Raw genomic sequence first — 24,013 nt, forward strand, 5'->3', positions numbered from 1 at the left:
TTCTCACATCTTCTCTGTAATTCCAATATAAAAATTAATTTTAAATCCGATTTTAATCCCAAAACTTCTAATACTTCAAAATAATAATTATAAAAAAATTAGAATACTTTATTTTAATTCTTTTATTTTTTGATCATTTATATATATATATAATAATAATAATAATTCAACTTAAATCGTATATATATATTTTAATGTAATTACGATTTAAGTTGAATTATTATTATTTATATATATATATAAATTAGACTACTTTATTTTAATTCTTTCATTTTTTTTTGAACGTTTATATATAATTTTTTTTTGGAGTTATTTGATATTTAATTATGATATTTACAAAAAGAATAATTTTAGTTTTCTCTTAACTAATGAAGTGGCTTTCATTTTCTACCCTAACTTTTTTTATTGTTATTTTAGATAAAAAGAAATAAATTAATTAAAACGTCTAAAATTATATAGACCAAATTAAAATTACTTAAATTTATTGAAGAGAGTCGAGAAGGACAAGATAAAAAGTCTTGCATTATAATGAAATAATTAATTGGATAATAATAGGATGTCACCCTCATATGAATAAGCTGTGTATTTATAAAGAATGAGATCTTAGGATAAACTAAAGAAAGGAACATGTGCGTGGAAATCCAGCCAAACTTCCAACTTGTTTGAGATTTTTAATTTCTTTTATTATATATATAATTAATTAATTAATTAATTTTCCACCAGTTGAGATAATGATTTTCTTCTTTAATTTTGGAAGTATTTTTTACAATGTCAAGTCAACATAGACAACAAAGAAACCACATTAAAAATTATTTAAAATTTTTAATTGTAAAAATACAACACTTTTTGAACAGTTTACTAAAAAGTATTGGAAATAAATAGATAAAATTACTTGCCAGTTTTGAATTTTTAATTCCATAAAAATTGCTTTAATTTCAATAAAAACGTATTTCTATGAAGCTAAATCGAAGGAGGAAATCAAGATGCCAGGATCATATTTCCTTGGAAATTCAGACCATCAGACACTTATTACGAGGACGAACGACACAATATAAGAGAGAGACGGAGTATCACACCTTTCCCAGAGAACCGTACGTGACACTCTTGCCTCATACGGCTCCATCCAGAGCTTCCTCAGCCCAATCAACCTGAAATCTACATTGAACATCACGTATCAAGTAAGAATGATAAGTTCCCATTGTAATTAAATGTTCTTATTGTAACAACCTAATCATTATTTGTTTGCTTGATAGGAAGAGAAATCAACACTTAATTATTATTAAAAAAAACTATATTAAAATTTTGATTCAACAAATTATCATAAGTAACAATTTACTGTTTTGAATCTGTAATAATAAATAAAAGAATGATACATGAATGAACCGAAACTATGTCCGTATGAGAGTAGTCCTGAGATAACTAAGAAAGACTTGAAAGAAATGAAAGTTACTACCTATACCAACAATGTGCACATTCTCGATGATTCAATCACAGAGCTAAGCATGTTTTACTAATTTTACGTTGGATGACCTTATGGGAATTTTCCTACGATGCATGTGAGCGAGACCAAAACATGCTAGAATGACTCGTGTTGGTCAGTGGAGATGATCTTCACTTTTAGAAGCAATGAGTAAATAACATGACCGAGACTATCCGGTGTCGAATTCGTCGTTATAGAATCGTGAGTTGGTAAACCGTTAAAGAATGAACAAATAGGAAGCAGAGTAAGGGAAGTTATTCTGAAACAAGCACATGGGATGGGATGCTCAAAATGGCAAAGCAAAGAAGAATGAATCAAAGAAACTCCACTGAGCTAAGCCTCCGCCCCATTTTCCCTTTTCTTCCAACCAAAGTTTCTCACTCTTTCTCTATAAAGCTCTAACCACTGATTTGAACATCACAAGTGTGCTTGGAAATTAATCACTTTCATTGAGCAAAGAACAGAACAAGGACGAGAAATGGCAGATTGGGGGCCAGTTTTTGTGGCTGTCATTCTGTTTGTTCTGCTAACACCAGGGCTGCTCTTCCAGCTTCCTGGAAATCGTAGGTGCTTAGAGTTTGGCAACTTTCACACCAGCGCTGCTGCTATCGTCGTTCATTCTCTTCTCTACTTCGGTCTCATTTGCGTCTTCTTGCTCGCCATCAAGGTTCATCTCTACATTGGTTAATCAAGCTTCACCTCTACATTTGTTCGTTTCTAATTCTTCCACCAAATGCAAAGTCACTTCAGCTTCGTTTTGATTAGTACTAGCTTTTCAAGTATGTGAGCAAAATTGTTGAGTTATCTAACATATAGTAGGCTTCATCATTTCGAAGTTGTGCTATCTTAAGGCTTTGTCTTGGCTATGAACGTTTTTCTATAAGATCTGAATATGGTTAATCTAAAAGAACATAAAGTTGAACAATTTTAGTGCACTTGGAGTTAGATGTTACACAAACAAATAGCTCTAACACGTCAACTAGAAAGGGAACGAGTACCAGCAAAGCCAGACAAAGATTGTGAGATCTCACATCGGTTGGAGAGAGGAACGAAACATTTTTTTATGAGAATATGGAAACCTCTTCCTAATAAACCCATTTTGAAAACCTTGAGGGGAAACCCAAAAGGGAAAGCTCAAAGAGGACATGCTAGCGGTAGACTTAGACTGATACCTGAGAGTCTAGGCCAAGATTTCTCGGAAAGACGAAACCTGTAACGGCCCAGATCTACCGCTAGCAGATATTGTTCTCTTTGGACTTTTTCTTTCAGACTTTCCCTCAAAGCTTTAAAACGCGTCTGCTAGGGGAAGGTTTCCACACCCTTATAAAGGGTATTTTGGTCTCCTCCCCAACCAATGACATGACAAAACCTCCCTCCAGATTCCAAAGAAAGCAGAAGACACACCATGAAAATGAACCTTCACAATTGTTGCGACATTTTTTTATTTCTTTTTGTTTTATAGCCTAACAGGCATTTCAAACAGTGGCAGTTACACATATGGACTCAAAAAGTCCTAAAAGCAGAAGATACACAACACAATGTCACTCCACAACCTCAAAAAACAACAAACGGTGGTAAATAATTCAAACTTCATCTTGCCTATATGTTTCTAGAGGCAGCACCATTCATTCACAAGGGCACCTTTACTCGGTTTCTCCTGTAAGCCCCGAGCGCTCCATCCTCTCGCAAACAATTCAACTATCTGGTTGAACCAAGGTTTCTTCATATTTACATTTGTTTCCAAGCTGCAGCAACAATAATAACAAATAAACAAACTCAATAACCTACAATATTCTAAGCACCGGTCACACGAACATACTCATTTATAAGAAACCGAGCCTTCGTTGAGAACAAGCACCGATCACACAAGCCCACAAAACAATCCAATTCGTCGATATCGCAAAAAATTGCTTTAGCACCTTCAAACATATTCTTTGGACACAAGCAGAGGCACAATTCATCTTACAAAAAACTCGACCCAATCACCCGCAAATACCCGTCCTAAAAATTCAAGCATGCTGGACGTATATATACACAAAAAAACACAACCAAAATTTTTAAGCATGCTCGTACTGGGGGACTGCAAGGAATTCAAATGCATCGGATGGAAGCACGAGGAAATAAATGCCAACATATGGGCGATATTTCTCACTCTTACACTTGATAAAGAACTAGCCTAGCTAAATTTCCCTTTCAGATTTATATATGCGTGTGCATTCATTAAGAAAAATCACAGAGAAAAATCAAGAAGGTGAAGTAAACATCAATTTATTGGAAGGAAAGTTCACAAGTTATTGAATATCGGGGTCGTCATCTAGACCCATTCTGTGAATTATTCTCACGGCCCACCTCATTAATTCACATAATAGCTCCAAAGTGCTATCATATTTTCAACAACTTGAACCCACCGATCTTAGAGGGAATCCTCATCTCAAGCCATTACCACACAGCCACACCTACCAAATCTAACAAGCCTGAGAAAATTCAATTAGTTCGACTTTTTTATTGTTAAATTGGGACTCAGACAAAAAAAGCTATCGAAGAAGCCCCACAAAGTATAAATGGTCTGGTTCAAAATTTCCCACGAATAGAATTAGTGAAATCCGATACTTTGTATATCAGAAAAGGACATGATCAGTCGGGTTGAGGATTTATCTTTAATAATTAGTCAGATAGCACCAATATCAATCTAATCTAAGAAACGAAGTAAACATCAATTATTGACAAGATAATTGGCAAGGCAATGAACAAGATACAACGAATATTTCACAAGCAGAAGCCATAAGAGAATTCAGAGATAAAGATAATATGCAAGTATTGATGATAACAAACATCCAGCAAGAAAATTCAGATAAGGAAATGAAACAAAAATAAAATCCAATAGAAGATGGAAACAGAGGCAGATGAGAAATTCACCATTGAAATCTTTCCGGGGCATTGGAGCAGTTAAACAACAAAGCATAGAGCGTCCCAGCATCGAGAGGCTAGAAACGATCCCAACCACATAGAAAATCATCGCGAAAACGAGAATCCAAGGCATCAAGATGAAGCCCAGAAAGAAAGTAACCGATCCACAGAGCATCAAAGCCAGCGAAATCCCCAAAAGCAGCGACGCAAATCCAGCCGATGTCATCTGCGACGAAGGCAAAATTCTCGACGACGACGACGAAATAACGGAAGACAATTCCAGAACATGATCGGAAAAAGGCACCGGCGGGGGCGGCGATCGGAGAATTTTCAAAAGCAGAGACGAAACCTCATGCAAAATCTCAACCCCAGATTGCGGATCTTCTTGAGGCCTACTCATCATCACTATCCTTTACCCAGAAACAAGAAGAACAAGAAGAAAACCCCAACAAAGAGCGCAAAATCAAACGATCTCCGGAGATCGCTAAAACCGAGACGATTGGCTAACCATACACAATGAACCAATCAAATCAACGAAATCCCAGAACGGTTTTGGTGGTGAAAATCATAGCGGCTTTGATCAGAAGAGAGTGCAAAGAGAAGGTTGGATTAACGAGATGGGAAAAAGGAAAATGGGAGTAAATTAGAGAGAGAAGTAGGGTGTGAAATGGTGCGGCGAAAGGAATCCGAGTCCAGTTAATGGATTTTCTCGGATTAAAGTCTGTTTGGATGGAAAGAAAGGAAAATAAAAGAAAAAGGGAAATTATCCGTACCGATAATCGAGGAAGCCAAAAATGGAAAATGCAGAGAAGAAGAACGCGTGGATCAGACGGTGGAGAGCAGGTCAAGCGGGATTTAGAGGCGTCCGAATCATATGGGACCTTATCCAGCAGAAAAGTGTAGAATTATAGAATGAATTAGCGGATAAATTGATATTATCTCCCGACAAAATTAAATTATTTAATTATAAATTTAGTCGAAGTAAATCGTTACTAGTCATGCCTAACCCTAAACCCTAATAAGGATATTAGTTGATCTTTTGTAGTTAAGCCGTTTTATCGACAGCTTGTTTTTTTTTTTGTTTTTTTTTTTAAATTACTTAATCCAATATAACCCCTTAAATAAAAAAGGTTATGCACGGTTACTAACTTAGTGATATCTTTGGAGACGACAAAGTCTTCATATCTCGTCCTTGTCCACTAGATTGGGACTTATGACAACACTTTTATAAGAACATCTTCTTCAATCTTCTTGGTGGTCGAGCTATGGGCTCATTTGCCAATTGTTAAGTGACTTTTAATGAGTCTAGCATCTGGGTTTAAAATTGACAATGATATCAGCTCTCTCTTGGTTCCGTCTTTGGAGCAAGGATAGTCACTTCACAGAGATTGTGAAAACGACGTTGTAAGCTTTACGAAATTCCATTCTCTTTTTGTCTCACTCAAATGAATGGGTAGGGAGAGTATACGAAGAACAGGGATATGAAAGTCTTAATTTTTCACAAAACCGACTCATTTCCTAACTCTATTTTTTTAGGGTAAACTAGAATTTTTCACTAAATAGATTCCTATTTACAGACCTAATAAAATGATGATAATTCTTTTGTTTTACGGACGAGCCTCAAAATACTTGCTCCCAAGTCGTTTAATGGTCCGACGATTATAGTAAAAGTTATTTGATGCTATAATTTTAATGAGGGCGTTGTTTTAAATTATTTTTATCATCCATTTTTTACCATTATCTTAAAATATAGGGTACTATTTAACAAAATATATTTTTCTATAATATTGGCGAACTAAAATATAATAATAAATAAAAAGGGTTTAAGAAAATGGTTTTAAAGGGAGAAAAAAAGGAGGCATAAGTCAAAATAGACCTTTTCGACAATGGGAAGGGATCTGTCAGAGGGAGAGGAAATAAAGTTTCTGTGAGGCTCACGGAAAAGAACACCAGACCGAAACGACTTTGGCGGTCATGTCGATCTTCTCCTTCCTCTTCGTCTCTCTCCTCCGCTTGCCATTCTTCCATTGATCGCCCAAACCTCTCGCCATGCGGTGCGATTGCTGTTGCGGTGCGATTGCTGTTGCGGTGCTTTTTGTTCCTATACGCTTCTTCTTCCATTGGCCATCGCGCACAGGCAAGAGCACTATATGGATCTTCCGGTGAGACGATTTCGTTCTCAAACTGTAGCTGCATCGATCGGATTATATATTATTGTGTCTGGCAAACGTGTTTGGATTTGCTCTCATTTGTTATAGGTATTGCGACGCTGCAATTCGTGTTTGATCGATCGATGGCGGTAGTTTCGGAGGCTGTGTTGTCTCTGTTTAATTATTATGATCAGATTGGCTCCTTCTGCTACTGCATGTGAGAAGTGGTTGGCGGTGGAGATCGTGGTATCTCGCAGAGCCAGGTAATGATTGATGATTAGTTTGAATTATATTGCTGTTTTGTGATTCTTCCTTGTCGACTCGTTAATTATAGACTTGATTTCTCAATTACTTCATGATCTTATTGTTTAAATCTTGACGTTTCGCCGGACCGCTATATGCGTCGCCGGTATCATGGACGATTAACACGGTATGGTGATGTTCTAGCGAAGATCGACTTAGAAACTAGAATATTGTTTTCTCTTTTTCAGACTTTCATTTTCAGGAGATTCATGTGCGGTCATTGAGCGCGCTTACGCGTTAATGTGTGCAGCGAGTTTCTGTCGATGATATGTGAGTAAATATTATTTTAGTTCTCCATTTCTTTTGTGATCGAGTTTTACCTAAGCCAAACCACATGTTTCTTGAAGATGTATAAATCTGTTTTACAAGGTAGGTTTTGGCATTGGATTTGTTACCTTTCTCTTTGATTTCTAACCTGTTCATTCTCAACGGATATTTCAGATCTCTGTTTCTTTATTATTATTTTTTTCAGAATATTTCGGATTTTGTTTGGATGGAGTTCCTCACAACTTATCCTAGAGTTTTTTTTTTTTTTATAAATTAAGACTGGAATTCAATAACACAATCATAACCAAAAAAAAAAAAAAAAAAAAACATAAATTAGCCCATCAAAATTTCAAAAAATATATTTCTGAAAAGAAATTTTAGTGTTCGAATGTTTTTTTTTACCACTTAATATGTCAATAAAATTTCCAGATCACAGTAATTTGATGATAGAAACTCCAAAATTTCAAGATTTTACTGTGTATTTTTTTCTTTAAAAAAAAAAAAATAAAACAAGAAACATAGGTACTACAAGATAAAGGGAAAGTAGACATTCCATGTGAGTTTTCCAATATCTGAATCTTGGGAAAGCTTGATCCCTTGTCTTGGGAACATGTATCCATCCACACTTTCCTTTCCTTGAGTAATATTGGCCTCCACTCAATGATTGAACTTCTGCAGGCCTAGATTATGACTTTAGTTGTTTGTTTTTCTGACTGAACCCTCTTTTTGCTTTTCCATAGATACAACGTTCTCATAAGGCCCTCTTGAGCTAATGTGTCCCAGTCTTCTTGTCAAAGGTTTATAGAATTTGTTAACTGTAGCGTTCACTTATGCTTCCCTTTTCTATTTCAAAAGTGTTTTGCAATCAAGAACATATAGGCCTACAAATATGGTGGATAAAGAGTCACCAATATGGATAAAGAGTTTAGGGTTCTCATTGCCACGATTTGAAGCAGCAGGGTGGATAAAGAGTCATTGCCTTGAACGGACTACACAATATGGCATATTAGAAACAACAAGGATTTCAATAAACTGACCTAATCCCTTTTGTATATGGAACAACCAAATCCACAACATCATGGCTTCATGAGTAGAGAAGGGAACATGACCCATTGCCACGATTTGAAGCAGCAGGGTGGATAAAGAGTCATTGCCTTGAACGGACTACACAATATGGCATATTAGAAACAAGGATTTCAATAAACTGACCTAATCCATTTTGTATATGGAACAACCAAATCCACAACATCATGGCTTCATGAGTAGAGAAGGGAACATCACAACATATTTGAGGCATTAATCTTTTTCTTTTAAGGTGTTGCATCATTACTCTTTGGTGAGAGATGACCAGATCATAGGAACCTCAAACCCATTGGAGTCCTTCAATCGAGGGGCACTTCCAATTCTCATGGCCAAACAAGCTCTAACCAGTGACCCATGTCATCAATGGATCTTTTTCCCTAAGGTTCCAAAATGGTTTTTGAGCTCTTTTCAGTAAACAATCAAAGCCATTGGCCCATCACCTTCTTTTCTATCTCAATATTCGGTTAAATTAAATCCCTAAACTTCTCTGGGTACCTCTTATTTCATAGGTGTTAAAAATATAATGCCCTATCGGCTGACACCAAGAAGATTTCACTAAATAAAGTTTTATGGAAAATTACAAGCATTAATGGATAAAATTTAATTATGCAGGCATCAAGTAAGTGTTTGCTGCTGCGTGGTCATTTTACCTGATATTATGCTAGAACCATTATATGTATATTCAGATGTCACATAGTATGCTGATTTGCTTTTGCAGTTTAGCAGGGTGTTAGGAACTCATACAATTGTGCAGCTTCTCTTTATTTTATTTGGGACTACAATATCAACCACATTGTTGTTCGAGGCACTTCACTAATTAAAGTTGGCTGTCGACCATGGCGATAGCCATATCCATTTTGTCTATCCAACTGCTATTTTCCATCATTGCCTCAACCTGCAAGTAAAAAGATAGCTATTACAATTTTTTTTCCCGCTAATATGATAGCTAGTCAATGTAACATTAGCTTCCTCACTGGAAAATCATCATTAGTATCAGGATTTTATCCCCCTGTTCATCTAGAATCAGAATAATGAAGCAAAAGCAGAAGCATAATCTCATACAATTCCCCTGAAGCAAAAGCAGAAGCATAATCTCATACAATTCCCCTGAAGCAAAAGCAGAAGCATAATCTCATACAATTCCCCTTACTTCCCAAACAAGAGTGCATAGCATTCATTGGAACCACTCCACATATTGGAAAATCAGGTGGTGTATCTTCCTATATTTACATATTCTTCTATTTTTCTGAAATTATTTTTTAGGAGTTTCTTATTAACTGATACTACAGCATGTGCTAACTGATTTCAATTTCATACAGCGATTTTGATTACTAAGTATGGAGAAGTCTATAATTTCCACTGAACTATATGTCAATTCAATACACTTGAGGATCAAGTAGTAGTTAGTTATAGAATGCTTTGAGCTTCTGCTCAGAATCCCTCCGGGTTCACGAATTCCAGAAAAGTGCAGCCTTAAGAGTCAGTTAACACTTTGAGGATCAGGTAGTTAGTACTCCTCTTCAAGCTTGAGAAGCTGATCAAATGTAGTGGAGGGCTTCGTTGGATGCATGTTTCCGTACAAAGTTGAGAATTGGGTGGTTTCTAGTTCTCACCCCCTTCCTCATTTACAGTCACCACTAATATCAATGTGATTGTCAGGCGTTTTGACAGTGATGGAGAAAAGAGAACTGTTTTCATTCTATAATTAATGCAGAGTTCTTTCTTTTTTCTTTTTCTTCTTTTGCACACCCATTTATGAAGGAGTTGGCTGTAAAATGTTATATTTGAGCCCTGATATCTATGAAAGCAGGAGCATGATTTAGATGGGTACAGAAGAACTTATCTGAACTTGAAGGAACCATGCACAAGCATTTTTCAGTGTAGAACCATTTTAGGTATGTTCCCTTTTTGAGTTTTTCATCTAGGGAACCGTTATTACCAAACGTACCTAACTTAGATCAGGAAAGAAATTTTGTGAATGGCTTGAACACAAAGATCAGATACCTCAAAGCATCTGACCATGTACAGATGAGGACAGGATAGAGAAAATCTCCATAAAGGTTGGGAATTATGCGTGCTTGAGTTATGAAAAAGAGGAATTGTCTTTATTACTCCAAAAACTTGGGGAATCAGATGCCTTTGTTAATCCTCCTTGTGAACGGTCTACCCCTATTAATGAGCCCATTAATAGTGCTTTGCTTGTCGGATTGCTGTTCAATCCTCCTTGCACGTTACGTTAGGCTTAAGCATGTGAGCCTATGCATCTGGATGTGCGTATGTGCATACCTATGAGATTATTTGCGTGCACGCATGTTTTGTACCATGTGTTCATGTCATATTGCTGTCAGCTCATGGGAGTTTCATACTTTATGTTTGCCATGTCTTCTTGCTTTTGCCTTGTTTTGTCGTGCATGTCTTCCTGCCTACTCGCCAACAATGATTGTGTGCTAAGCAGGATGGTAACCATGCCCCTTCACGATCGTGGATTGCCGACCACCCATCAACATCCAAGGTATGTTTAGTCCCTTACCACCTTTGTCTACTTGTCTGCCTTGTCTTTTGCTCTTTAGTGTGTTGCCCCACCACACCGTGTCACTAACTCATGTAAGTCCCATCTTGCATGTTTCAAGATCGAGATCTCCTAACAAACCTCCTTCCCTTGAGCCTGTCAATGCCTTCATTGGATCTATCCTCAACTAGCACTCATATCTAGTCTTCAAATTGTCAGTGTCACATCTCTATCCCAAGAAAGCTCTATGTCATCTTCGCCTTTCCATTTTACCAAGTAATCAGTCCGTTGACAATTGTTTAATGGCCAAGGATTTTCTCAACCTTCCTCTCAAAACACTTTTTAATCATAGTTGGAACTCGCCTTGTTTGTTTTTGATCCTGGTCAATTTTCAACTTGTTGGGAAGTTTCAGATGATAAGCCACGTTGTGCACTTGTTTGATCACTTCAAAGGGTCTGTCATACCTCAACACTAAGGCTTTTGTGCACTTTGTGCACACTTGTTGCATAGTTTCTTCCACATATGCCGACTCACCTAAACTGTATGAGTGCTTCTTCCTTGAAGTCCAAGGTCGTCTCCAAGTTGTCTCAAGTTAAGTCCATTTTCTACTTATCACCAACAAAATGATAAGCAGGCTGGACACCTTCTTCCTCATGTGTTGTTTCCTTACCTCTTAAGGACATAGAGTATTGAGTATTCCTCATGTGTCGTTTTGTTACCTCTTAAGGACATAGAGTATTGAGTATGTTGTTCTGTCACTAATTTTGAAAGAAAAAGGAAGGGAAATTGTCCCACATCACATCACTTAGGTTGAGAAGGGGTGAATTGACCTCTACTATAAAAGGGAGGTCTCTTGCTTCATTTCATCATCCCACTTGCACGGTTTGAAGCCAAACAAAGAACACACTTTCTGACAGCTTTTGGCCGGCATTTCGGTTGATTTGGCTTGGATCTGGTATACTCGAATTTTTTCCTATTAGTTTTAGCTCTTTGAAAGTGCTTAAGGTTAGTATAACTACCTTTTAGCTAGTTTAAATTATTTTATGCAAACTTAGGTTCAATTATTTCAAAGAGCAGTGTTAAGTCGGCATCAAGCATCAAGGGGTCATAGTAACTTCGGCCTAGGCCAATCAAGTAAGTGGTCTTACTATTGGTTTGGTCGAATGACTTGTCTTATGTATGATGACATGTGTCTAGTGACCACTGCACGTGTTATGTATGTTGATGTGATATATGTTAATGTTGTAATATGTTGCTATGATGTTATGATGATGTGATGCGCTATGATACCATGATAAGTTATGATGATGTAACATGCTAGGATGACATGAGATGTATGATGATATAATAAAGTATAATGATATCTCATGTTACGGTGATATGCATGTATGAGATGTCATATTGTGTTATGAAAATGAAAAGTTTTTTTTGATACACGACCCCTAAGTAATGTTATGAAGATGAATATATGAAAGCTTATGCATGCATGTTATTTAGGGTAATATGTGAAGGATATTTGGGGTTGTGTTGTATGAATGATTTAAGATTAAAGGTATAGGGACCTCATTCATATTGTATGTTCATTCACATCGGGATACTTTCCCTTTTATGATGAGTATGGACGCGTACACTATGATGATGATGACTATCATGCTTTGCATGATCTACGAGGTTGTTGTACCGCTGGATGGCCGATTATAACCAACTAGCTTGACTATGCAGGCCCAGGGGGTGTGTGAGCCCGCCTGGTGGGCCACTCTCACACACGTGGGTCTATGTAGGGAAGTACCACACATCCAATTTGTTTGGATCGGAGACTACCTCTATGGTTTTAAATGATAGGTTCCTAATTATGATTGAATGTGTTTGCATTTCTTGACCACAATAGTGGGGTCACTTACTGAGTATTTCTTCAAATATTCAAGTCATGTGCTACTTGACACAATCGCACTTTTGAAGGCAACGGACTAGCGATTGTGCGGCACTCACTTTCCAACGACAAGTGAGGTAAGCCAATTTGTTCTTATGTCGCCTGCGGCCAAGCGATGTATGATCGAGCCTCTAGCCTCAGTTTTAAAAGAAGGTTTTAGAAAACGAGAGTAGAGAGAGATTTTTGAAAGAGACGTTATATAAGCAAGCAAGAGAGAGATAACAACGACTTAGCATATATAACCTTGGGTAGGGAGAAGTTGACAACTAGTCATATCCCCCTATAGTACATTCTAAGGCATTTCATATCTGGCAGGCCTGATATGATATTTTTGAGGAGTCATACGCCCTAAAACTACAAAAGTAAAAACACTAGAATGAAAAGACATGACAAGGGTTTGGCTTGTCTTGGGCATGCGGCCATGGGCAACACACACACCCTAGACGAGCATGACCGTGACACTACTTTCATAAAGGCAAGGTACTTCATTACGGTTGATGGTGGTATCGCAACTAAAGACCATGAAACTTATTTTTCCTCGTATGGGTGATTTGCGAGGGAGAGGAACCTAGTGCATTGAGTAGGCTAGTCCAAAACTCCGTCGTGCACCACAATCACTAAGAATATCCTCTTTGATAACAAACAACTCAGCTGCCACATCCGTAGGGCATGCATGTGGTGCTGCTAGAAATATTGTGTACAGAAGGCAAAGCTAGTTTTGCTGATGTAGCACAAGTCACTGATAGAGGACTTAAAACCATTTTAAATCATTGTCAGGTTAGGTTAACAAGTCGAAATCTTAGATGAATATTCTAGCCAAACAAGTGAACTCACTCTTTGAGATTTGATTTTGTCAAGTGAGGCTTCAAGTTGATTCTCCAGGTGCACCATATCATTTACATTGAGCTTTTTGAAATCTGGTTCTTCAACATGACTGGAAATGAGGACACGTCAGTCAAGCTAGAGCAATTATGATACCTAAAAATGACCAGTTCAAATATAGAAAATTGCCTTTGAATAGTTTGTAGGAGCTTTCCAAATGACACCATGAGTGTCTCATCAGATTCTTCATTCTCCTGCATAAAACTCAGCAGAAATGAGATGCAACTTTTTTAGTCTTTTTCTTGTATGTGGAGCATACTTATTCCTTCAAAACAAAGCTCAGAGATTATAAATCCTTACTGACCTTTGTATCAACCTCGTTTTGACTTTCACTTCTCCCTTCAAAGTGGCTTTGGTAGCGCTTAATAATATTCAATAAGCTGCATCGCAATTATGGAAGTGCATAAAAGAGTTGGTGCAAAGAAAATGATGCACGTAACTACCGTTAAAAGTTTTGTCCTCATTTCTTTAATACAGAAAGGACGACCAAAGGAAAAGCAAGAATCCTTACTCATATAACACAGGTAGGTAAAATACAGAAATGTTCTTATAACCTCAATCATAGCATAAAAACCACAATTCTACACCAAACATAAGCTAAACAAAACTAGCATCGAAACCAGAGAAACAGATTGAACAAACTAGTATCTCACAACTAATGATGAGGATTATGGGGACAACTCAAAAGAAGATTAAAAAATTTAACATTCATAGAGATTTTAACCTTCTAAAGAGAGTGGAAAGTAGAAGTGGTTTGGGGCGGAGAAAGGACACATTATATGAAAAAAGAACTTCAAGAGAATCCCTCTGAAGAATTCGAGGAAACACGGTCCCTTCTTCAAAACGCATGTTGATAAAGGAGAAGAGAAAGGAGACGTGCTGCATCTATAATTCCTATTTATTAGAAATGTGGCACTTAAAACCCAGGAACGGTACGATAGAAGCCACAAAATGAAATCTTACTCAAGAGATAAGAACAATTCACAAAGGGGTTGATCACCCACTTACCAATCTTCCCAATAATAAACACTCAATCCCTCCCTAATGGAGGAAGAGAAACCTTAGACACTCAGCTTTCTAAAGATTTTTATTAGGCCCTTTGGGGTCATCATCTGTCACTCACTTAGACTAACTTGAAGGGTGTGGGCCATGCATGCTCACAATAACTGTGTCACAAAGCATTGAACTCTATTTAGAATCATTGCAACCATTTAGCCAACGCGGTCTTGTTATCTAGTTTTCAACCCTAAACCCTAAATCCTAAACCCCGTAAAACCCACCATCTAAAAAGAGATGAGATAAATGGGGATCTCACTCAACATTGATAGGGTAAGAGTAAGCCTTCTTTCTTTAAGAAAAAAAAAACATTTCTCAGGTAAGGCAAACCATTTTCAAATTCCACTTTAGCTCCTCGAGTATCTCCCAACAGAAATAGGAGGGAAACCGACCCACCTCACACGCAACCAAAGATGCCCCAAAAATTAATGGGGTAGAAGTTTCATATTTGGCCTTTAATTGTTGTCCTTCTAAGCTATGTTTTGGGACATCTTTGGTCTGAGTGTAAGGTGGGTCATAGCTTAAAAGAACAATGAAGGTTCCTAGAGTAATTTTCCAATGCCTCTTAACTCTTTTCTCACCTTGAATCCCTTCTCCTCTCAAAGCGACACTAACCTACTACAAACATCCACCATTAGTTAAAATGAAAAAGGGCAATAAGGCAAAAAAAAAAAAAAAATCTTACACAGGCTTTTAGTTGAGAATAGATGGAGAAATTTGTAGACCTAATGCAATCTCAAATAGAAGATCTCCATTTTCGTCCAAACCCTTCTTCCTAAATTTGTCAACAAGATCATGAGTTTAGTCTAAATCAACTTTGAAAATGTGAGATCCCATATCGGTGGGAGAGAGAAACAAAACATTTTTCATAAGGGTGTAGAAATTTTTCTCCAACAGATGCATTTTAAAATCTTATAGTTGACAGCGGTATGCAATGACTAAAGCGGAAAATATCTGCTAGCGGTGGCCTCGGGTCGTTACAAATGGTATCAAAACTAGACACCGAGCAGTGTGCTAGCGAGGACATAGACCCCCAAGGGGATGGATTGTGAGATCGCACATCGGTTGGAGAAGGGGACGAAGCATTCCTTATAAGGGCGTGAAAACTTCTCCCTAACAAATGCGTTTTAAAACCTTGAAGCTAATAGCGATACGTAATGGGTCAAAGCGGACAATATCTACTAGCGGTGGCCTCGAGCCGTTACAAACGATATCATAGCCAGAAATCGGGAAGTGTGCCAGTGATAACGCTGGCCCCCAAGGGGGGTGGATTATAAGATCCCCCATCGATTGGAGAGGGGAATGAAGCATTTCTTATGAGGTGTGGAAACCATTTCCTAACGGACGCATTTTGAAACCGTGAGATTGACGACGATACGTAACGGGTAAAAGTAGACAATGTCTTCTAGCAGTGTACCAGTGAGGACGCTGACCCCCAAGTGGGGTGGATTGTGAGATCCCACATCGGTTGGATAAGGGTGGGAAAACCTCTCCCTAACAAACGAGTTTTAGAACCGTGAGACTGAGAGCGATATGCAATAAGTAACAATACATAACAAGCCAAAGTGGACAATATTGGCTAACGGTGGCCTCAAAATTCCATTGTCATAAATCTTTTGTCAAAAATTAATCTCGTAAATCACCCTTTCTTTCTTTGCTTATAATCATTGATGGTCCCATTAGCTTGTCTATAATTTTCCTTCCAATAATGAGGCCCATGAAAACTAGAAAGGGTGCTAGGGAGAGCTTTCTTCAACTATCTGCCAAGATTTTAACATACAAATAATCTTATGTAAGCTTGTGACCGGGCACACATTGGTCTCACACGTACCTTCATGATCATAGATCCTTCTTAAGAATTTGCCAAAAGTATTTCATAAATCCTCCTTCACGCAATCCCATTTATCTTGGGAAAAGTCGTAGTTAAGCCTTTAAGTCCAGGAGACTCATTCCTATCCAAAGCCGAAGACCTTCTCCCTCTCTTTTCAAGATAGGAGACTAGTCTAAACTTGGTCTAGAGACAGACTAGTGGCGTAAAGATTGGTTCATTCTTGGTCTTTGTTGAAGGGATTGCTACTTTGTGAATGTTGTAAAGACCACAAATGCTCTCAATCTTTGCTAGCCAAGCCAATTGTCTTTCTATGAAACATTTTTCTCACTCAAATGATATTCTCCTTGGTAAGAGTCCATTCCAAGTATGCCCCACCCTTGTTTATCATGTGTTCAATGCCAATTCCTATGTTCATTTTGCATCTTATTTGGGTGCTATGCTATTATATGACCCTAATGCTCATTGCCTAACACCTATCAAATGAGTGCCTTATAACGCATAATATGTTATAACTATTTTTTCTTTGACTTTTATGAAAATTGTTGCTAGTAGTTTGGTAGGCTTGTTAATTCCCTTGCTAGTAAGTCTATTGGGGTATTTGCCTCTCCTACATTCAATTATAGTCTCAGATATGTGTGACAACGATTAGGAAATATGCAAAAAAAATAGAAATGCTACTTTGAATAATATAAGGAGCTTACAAAGAAAACACACGTTACCAAGCTTCTTCATGGAAATACTACAGTTGTCATTAGATTTGTTGATGTCTAAGTTGATAATATAACAAAATTTCATTTTTTATTGTATATATGGAAATGATTTCAAAGATGATATATCTTAGATTTATTGAAGGAGACAAGAAATTTAGTTCCTTATCCTCAACCTGACCAAATTTTTTTCCATGGTTTAGACCCATGGATCCCAATTTTGTTCTACACCAAAGCAAAGAGGTTATTCGATAAAGGCATGTATCAAAGAGTGTTCAAAAAGTGTTACCCTTTAGGTACATAATATTCAACTGACATACAATTAAATAAATCTCATACTACTCTTACTTTTATTTTCTTTACAAATATTATATTCTACAAATACTCATTACTCCTTCAATAAATCATACACTCTTGAGTACTACTAACAAAAGTACTCTTTCTCTTTCTCTACTATCAAATAATCTTGTGGTCCAGTTTCACCGGGAAGTGGCGCATTAGTTTATCACAACTAATACTAATGAAATTATCCCATGATAGATACTACATTCATATGATAGAGAGCGGTACGTTGACTTTATTTACGCCGTTCTCCAGAAAAGGTAATTCGAACTATAGTTCCTTTTACTCTGATTATATTTTGGAGGAGACTGGATCACCACATGGTTGAGACACCTGCACAAAATTGAACAGGCGCTATAATTCTTACCGGAAGAGTTATATTGTCTTTACCATGGATGAGAATGAGAAGATAAAGGGTGATATTCCACCCACATAATCCGTTGGAGTGGGCTACATGAGGTATGAGTCTTTGTCTTGACCTTTGGGTGACTCAGATCATGGGTGAAATCGCAATGATAGAATCTCGCTTTAGGATAGGTGGTTTATAGAAAAGTACTCTCATTTGCAGTGGTGGTGTATCGGGAATACTTTAGCAGGTAGCATATTCTCTTTTTGGAGTGGTGGCTAATCCTCTTTTTGGAGTGGTGGCTAATCGACTTTTTGGAGTGGTGGCTAATCCTCTTTTTGGAGTGGGACAGAATTACGCAATTTATGTATAATACTGCAATGCTAATTACCCACATGCCTTATGAGGATTCACTCCCTCAATTCTGTTACCCTTCGAATCGACTTTTGGAGTGGGACAGAATTCTACCATTTCTGTATAATAATGCATATTACCCACATGGCTTATGAGGATTCACTCCTTCTTCGAACACGTGATGGACACGTCATTCAAAATTTTCAAACTTTTCAAGTAGTTGGCAATAGAATGATAACGTCACTAGAGGCCGACGATGAAGTCTATCGAAGTAGGTAGAGAGAGGGAGGGAGATTGAATGAAGATGGGAAGAGGGAAAGAATAATTGGGGAAATGGAGGAAGGGAAAGTAGAAAGTTGGAAACGGGAGAGGCTTAGGGTAACTTCCTTTTTTTTTTTTTTTGGGTTAAATTTACCAACACTTTTATAAATTGACATGTCATCGTGTCTGTGTCATATCATATCTATGTTTGTGTTTCTAGATTTACTAAGGTCATAGACTTGTGAAAAAAAAAATATTGCTCATCACTTTTAAACTTGAAAAGTACTCAGAGTCATAGACAATTATTAAAAAGAATATTTAAACCGACTGATACATGCTTAATTATGTGAACCATACTAAGAAAGAATAAGTTGTAACTCCCAGGTTGCGGACAAGGGTAGTGGCGATACACAAATGTTGCTTGTCAGGGTTGAGAGAAGTTTTGCCATGGAGAGAAGTTTTACCATGGCAATCAAGGAGGATGGTGCAACATAACACATTTAAAAAGTGGGCAAGATACCAAGCAAAAGTGCAAATAAGTGTAGAAGCCTAATGGTGTTACAGACAAGCTACCTATTTCATTCAACGTTTTGGGGTGGGGGTCTACCCGATTCGACGACTTTTAGGCAACAAGAAGGCGAGTTGATGTATCTACTTCTCGTTTTTTTTGCCCCTATTTGGTAGTTTCGTTGATTCCTTATTTACCGTGAAAGATGAAAAATCCTTGATTCTCGACCTTGTTGGTGTTTGAAGGTGAAGGAGAATTAATGGTGAGTCTTTCCTGGGGATTTAATGATTAGAATCGTGGGGAGCATTGACTGACCCATTTAAGACCCATGGGTTTTGAGCTTTGTAGAAGTGATGTGAGCTCTCATGTTTTATTCTTGGATGGCCCATCAAACTTCTTTAATTCATATTGCAATTTTTGGTAACCCGGTTCCTCTGTAAGGAGCATGTCTATGAGATCTCACATTGGTTAGAGAGCAGGACAAAATATTCCTTGTAAAGGTTAAACCTCTCCTTGGTATTACGTGTTTTAAAACCTTGAGGGGAAGTCCGAAAGCCATGATATCATGCGAGCTTTTTTCCCTCCATGCCTCTAACATCGTGAGAATGCGCTAGCTGAAGGCAGGCCCAAAGGTACGCATGCACCTATCTGGGGAGTTCATGGGTGCGTATGTGGACCGTGTGTAGAGAAGTACTTGATTTTCAGTATTCTCGAGTCCTGTCGTTGCACAATCATCAGTACAATAGATGGGAGGAATAAGGAAAAGGCAAAAAGTTCTGCCACTTGATAAATGAACTCATACCTATGATGCTGAACTCTACATTTTGCGAAATTATTCAAAGGCCGAGGATCGACTTTCAAAAGCAATTCTTTTAAAAGCACGAAAGTAAAAAACGAGGTGGATATGGAACTGCGAGAGAAAGAAAGTCATTGGGAGTCGGGTCAAGAAGACGATATCCACGAATGAACATTTGGACTCAGAGGAATAAGGTAAAGACAAAAAGTTCTACCACTTGATAACTAAACTCATACCTATAATGTTGAACTCTACGTTTCGCCAGTTTATTCCAAGGTCGAGCATCAACTTCCAAAAGCAATTCCTTTAAAAGCACGAAATTCATAAACGACGTAGATATGGAACTGCAAAAGAGAGAAAGTCGTTGGGAGTCGGGTCAAGAATACGGTATCCACAAGTGAACATTAGAACTCGAGTACAACCCACGACCCGTTCTCGACCCATTCAGTCCAACTCAACAGCTCACACTTATTAATCTCATGCATAAGTCATACATAATATCAAAAATAAGTTTCATGCGAATTCTCATGCTAATTGGAGTTCATTGGAACCATACAACCTGCTTCCTTTCCTTCCCTTCCCTTCCTTTCCTTTCCTTTCTTCTTCTCCTACTTCTTCTTCCTTTATTTCTTGATATTTTTATCCAAATTGCAAATTGGTGTTCGACTAAAGATATGGAATAATGATATGTACATGAAGTAATAAGGAGAGAAATGAGTTGGTAGGATGGAAATGGAAGGTTTGAGAGATTATTTATATAGGGAAATGATAAGGATTATGGTGTTCCAAATGTTCTAACTGGACTTATTAATACGATCCAAAGCTAAGAAGATTCAACAAGCATTTATTCTTGGAAAGCTCAAAGAGGACAAAACCCGCTAGTAGTGGGTTTGGGCAGTTACAAATGGTATCAGAGCCAGATACTGGGCGGTGTGCGAGCAAGAATGTTGGGCCCCCAAGGGGGGTAGATTGTGAGACCCCTCATTGATTGGAGGGGAACAAAACATTCTTTATAAGCTCGTGGAAACCTCTCCCTGGTAGACACGTTTTGGAACCTTGAGGGGAAGCTCGGAAGGAAAAGCTCAAAGAAGACAATATCTATTAGTGGTGGGCTTTGGGCTGTTACAAATGGTATCAGAGCCAGACACCGGGCGGTGTGCCACGAGGATGTTAGGCTCCTGGGGGGTGGATTGTGAGATCCCACATTGGTTTGGAGAACGAAAAATTCCTTATAAGGCTGTGGAAACCTCTACCTAGTAGACACGTTTTGGAACCTTGAGGGGAAGCCTGAAAGGGAAAGACCAAAGAAGACAATATCTACAAGTGGTGGGCTTAAGCCGTTACAAATAGTATTAGAGCCAGACACCGGGCGGTGTGCCAACAAGGACATCGGTTTTTCAAGGGGGGTAGATTGTGAGATCCCGGAGAAGAGAACGAAACATTTTTATAAGGGTGTGGAAACCTCTACCTAGAAGACGCGTTTTGGTACCTTGAGGGAAAGCTCGAAAGGTAAAGCCCAAAGAGGACAATATCTACTAGTGGTGGGCTCAGGCTGTTACAAATGGTATCAAAATTAGGTATCTGCTAATGTGCTAGCGAGGACGTTGGGCCCCCAAGGGGGTGGATTATGAGACCCCACATTGATTGGAGGGGAACGAAACATTCTTTATAAGGTTGTAGAAACCTCTCCCTAGTAGACACGTTTTAGAACCTTGAGGGGAAGCTCGGAAGGGAAAGCCCAAAGAGGACAATATCTACTAGTGGTGGGCTTGGGCTGTTACAAATGGCATCAAAGCCAGACACCGGGCGGTGTGCCAGCGAGGATGTTAGGCTCCCAAGGGGGGTGGATTGTGAGAACCCACTGGGTTTGGGGAACGAAACATTCCTTATAAAGGTGTGGAAACCTCTACCTAGTAAACACGTTTTGGAATCTTAAGGGGAAGCCCAAAGAAGACAATATCTGCTAGTAGTGGGCCTGAGCTGTTACAAATATTATTAGAGCCAGATATCAGGCGGTGTGCCAGTGAGGATGTCGGGCTCCCAAGGGGGGTGGATTGTGAGATCCTAGAGAGGGAAACAAAACATTTTTTATAAGGGTGTAGAAACCTCTACCTAGAAGACACGTTCTGGAACCTTGAGGGAAAGCCCAAAGAGGACAATATCTGCTAGTGGTGGGCTTGGGCTGTTACAAATGGTATCAGAACTAGGCATCGGGCGGTGTGCTAGCGAGGACGTTGGGCTCCCAAAGGGGGTGGGTTGTGAGATCCCACATTGGTTGGAGGGGGAAACGAAACATTCCTTATAAGGGTGTGAAAACTTCTACCTAATAGATGCATTTTTTACCTTGGGAGGAAGCTCAAAGATGACAATATCTGCTAATGGTGGGATTGGGCTGTTACAATGTCTCTCTCGCATATTCAATTTCTTCCTCGCTCCTTTGCTTCATTTTCCTTTCTCCTTCTCTTTTCCTTACTTCTTAGGGTGACTCGATAGTCATTGGCTTGTTGTCTTTTTGAGATTATAACCTCGAGGTTTCATCATGAGATTTGACAAGTAGCTTTTGGAGCTATGTCTATAAACGTGAAAGATGTAAGCTCACCGAATTTGGTTTCGAATGAACACTAGACGAATGCTCCATGTATAGGTAGACATGTGGCCCCCCTCCATCATCCATGTGTCTTATGGTCTAAGTGAGTCACCTCAGATTTCAAGGATAGTATCAAGTTGCTCAGGTGTGCCAATATTGCGCCCCTTTTCATGAGTCGAAGTTGCATTAAAGGGTCGAGCTTTAGGCCAGTGTGCAGTGGCACAGACATGGACACAGAAGGGTTCATGCATCAAAAAGTACCGAGATGGATGGAGATATCTAAAAGGTTTTGGGTATGAAGTTGACTCGCGAGTTAGTTCTTGATAAGAATGCTCGAGTGAACTGCATGGGTACAAGACATCTTAATACTTAGGATGATATTACAAAGCATTAGTGGGGCTCAAAAGTTTTCGATTGAGATGGTATTTACCCGAGTTGTCCCGATAAGTGCTCAAATCACCCGACAAGCACCGATAAAGTGTTATAAGCCCGCTTTTATCCAACGGAGGAATTGTGCTCATATCGGTGAACTCCTGAATCGATGTAGTTGCATGAAAGTTGTAGCATTGAAAAGTAAAATGATGAAATGAATCATGGCGCTGTTTCAAGTATCACAATGACACTAATCAGGCTGGACAATTGGCTTTTGCTCCCATGTTTGGATGACATTATCACTTGGAGAAGTAAAAAACAAGTTTGGTACTCAGTATTTAGTTAAAATGTTTTGTGATTTGATCTACCATCAAAGAATAACATTAGAAAAGGTTAGCATTGAAACAGTGGAATTGAACTTCGTTCCACTCATCATCAAATTGGTGGCTGACTCGGTACATTACGTATTACATATTAAGAAGATTTTAACGTCAATACATTACATACAGTCAAGCTTGTAAGGAAGCGTACAGTTTTTTCCTGTTCTATTTTTTTCTCATCTTTATGAGCTTAGATTAGAATTAGATTAGTTTCCTTCTGTGTTGTTCATTGTGCATTATACCCTTACGTCAAGGTATAAATTTCCAGGATGTGCATTTATTCAACATTAAGAACTTTAAGTAGGAATATAGCTTTAGCCTTAAAAGTTGGGTTACTTATCGAGTATATTTTTATACTTACCTATGTTATTTTTCTTTTTCTTTTCGGTTGGTGCATAAACTTATGAGACGTGGAGAGGACATTCAGTCTAGTGGGGCGCTATGGACATGGTCTTGCTTAGTGTGTGTAGGAGCTTTCAGCTTTTGGTTTCTGCTCATGTTTTTTTTTTTTTTTTATGAAGGGTTGAGTTAACCTTGAGTAAATTAATACAGTCCGATATATAAAATCAGATTGTTACATAAGGCCTTAGCAGGGTTGGACTAACTTCAAACAAATCATCCTAGGTATAATAAACAATCTGTCCATTATTCACCCACCCAAGAAGCTAACCACTTTCAACATTTCAAGGAGGAATATCTATTGCAGATTACATCAAAAGAGTTTCAACATTTCAAGGAGGAATATCTATTGTAGATTACATCAAAAGAGTTTCAACATTTCAAGGAGGAATATCTATTGTAGATTACATCAAAAGAGTTTCAACATTTCAAGGAGGAATATCTATTGTAGATTACATCAAAAGAGTTTCAACATTTCAAGGAGGAATATCTATTGTAGATTACATCAAAAGAGTTCCATAGACTAGTCAAATGCCCAAATAATTTGGGTGTGGGTGCAAAA

General features: G+C 38.2%; 3 protein-coding genes and 1 long non-coding RNA gene across 8 annotated transcripts in view; 2 read left to right on the forward strand and 2 right to left on the reverse strand.

The window, feature by feature from the left end:
• The first annotated feature begins 1,797 nt into the window (after positions 1 to 1,797).
• LOC111497623 lies at positions 1,798 to 2,262 on the forward strand. The gene has a single exon (XM_023148461.1). It carries the CDS (start codon positions 1,959 to 1,961, stop codon positions 2,166 to 2,168), a length of 210 nt encoding a protein of 69 aa, XP_023004229.1. The 5' UTR covers positions 1,798 to 1,958; the 3' UTR covers positions 2,169 to 2,262.
• Positions 2,263 to 2,892: 630 nt separating this feature from the next.
• Positions 2,893 to 5,271, reverse strand: LOC111497622. Its single transcript, XM_023148460.1, has 2 exons — positions 4,397 to 5,271; positions 2,893 to 3,225 (listed from the first exon to the last, which is right to left on the reverse strand). Exons 1-2 carry the CDS (start codon positions 4,788 to 4,790, stop codon positions 3,209 to 3,211), a joined length of 411 nt encoding a protein of 136 aa, XP_023004228.1. The 5' UTR covers positions 4,791 to 5,271; the 3' UTR covers positions 2,893 to 3,208.
• Positions 5,272 to 8,724: 3,453 nt separating this feature from the next.
• The window catches only part of LOC111497621 (MADS-box protein 04g005320-like), a 17,942-nt gene continuing 2,653 nt past the window's right edge, over positions 8,725 to 24,013 (reverse strand). The window contains exons 2-5 of the mRNA XM_023148459.1: positions 13,817 to 13,892; positions 13,642 to 13,706; positions 13,465 to 13,564; positions 8,725 to 9,085 (exon numbers count right to left, since the gene is read on the reverse strand). Coding sequence (XP_023004227.1) covers positions 9,008 to 9,085; positions 13,465 to 13,564; positions 13,642 to 13,706; positions 13,817 to 13,892 — 319 coding nt within the window. The 3' untranslated portion in view covers positions 8,725 to 9,007. The remainder of the gene's footprint in view (positions 9,086 to 13,464; positions 13,565 to 13,641; positions 13,707 to 13,816; positions 13,893 to 24,013) is intronic.
• LOC111497624 overlaps positions 9,092 to 24,013 on the forward strand; it is a 16,117-nt gene continuing 1,195 nt past the window's right edge. For 3 of the 5 annotated variants that reach the window (XR_002720639.1, XR_002720640.1, XR_002720641.1), the window contains exon 1: positions 9,092 to 11,834. This is a non-coding gene — a long non-coding RNA (uncharacterized LOC111497624). The remainder of the gene's footprint in view (positions 11,835 to 24,013) is intronic. The other 2 variants (XR_002720642.1, XR_002720643.1) reach the window with 2 other exon arrangements.

Source organism: Cucurbita maxima, unplaced genomic scaffold, assembly GCF_002738345.1.
Source record: "Cucurbita maxima cultivar Rimu unplaced genomic scaffold, Cmax_1.0 Cma_Scf00024, whole genome shotgun sequence".
Taxonomy (NCBI): Eukaryota; Viridiplantae; Streptophyta; class Magnoliopsida; order Cucurbitales; family Cucurbitaceae; genus Cucurbita; species Cucurbita maxima.

What these genes read in the sequence shown, in the direction of transcription:
- LOC111497623 (XM_023148461.1), top strand. Translation starts at nt 1,959, where the DNA reads ATGGCAGATTGGGGGCCAGTTTTTGTGGCTGTCATTCTGTTTGTTCTG.
- LOC111497622 (XM_023148460.1), bottom strand. Translation starts at nt 4,790, where the DNA reads ATGATGAGTAGGCCTCAAGAAGATCCGCAATCTGGGGTTGAGATTTTG.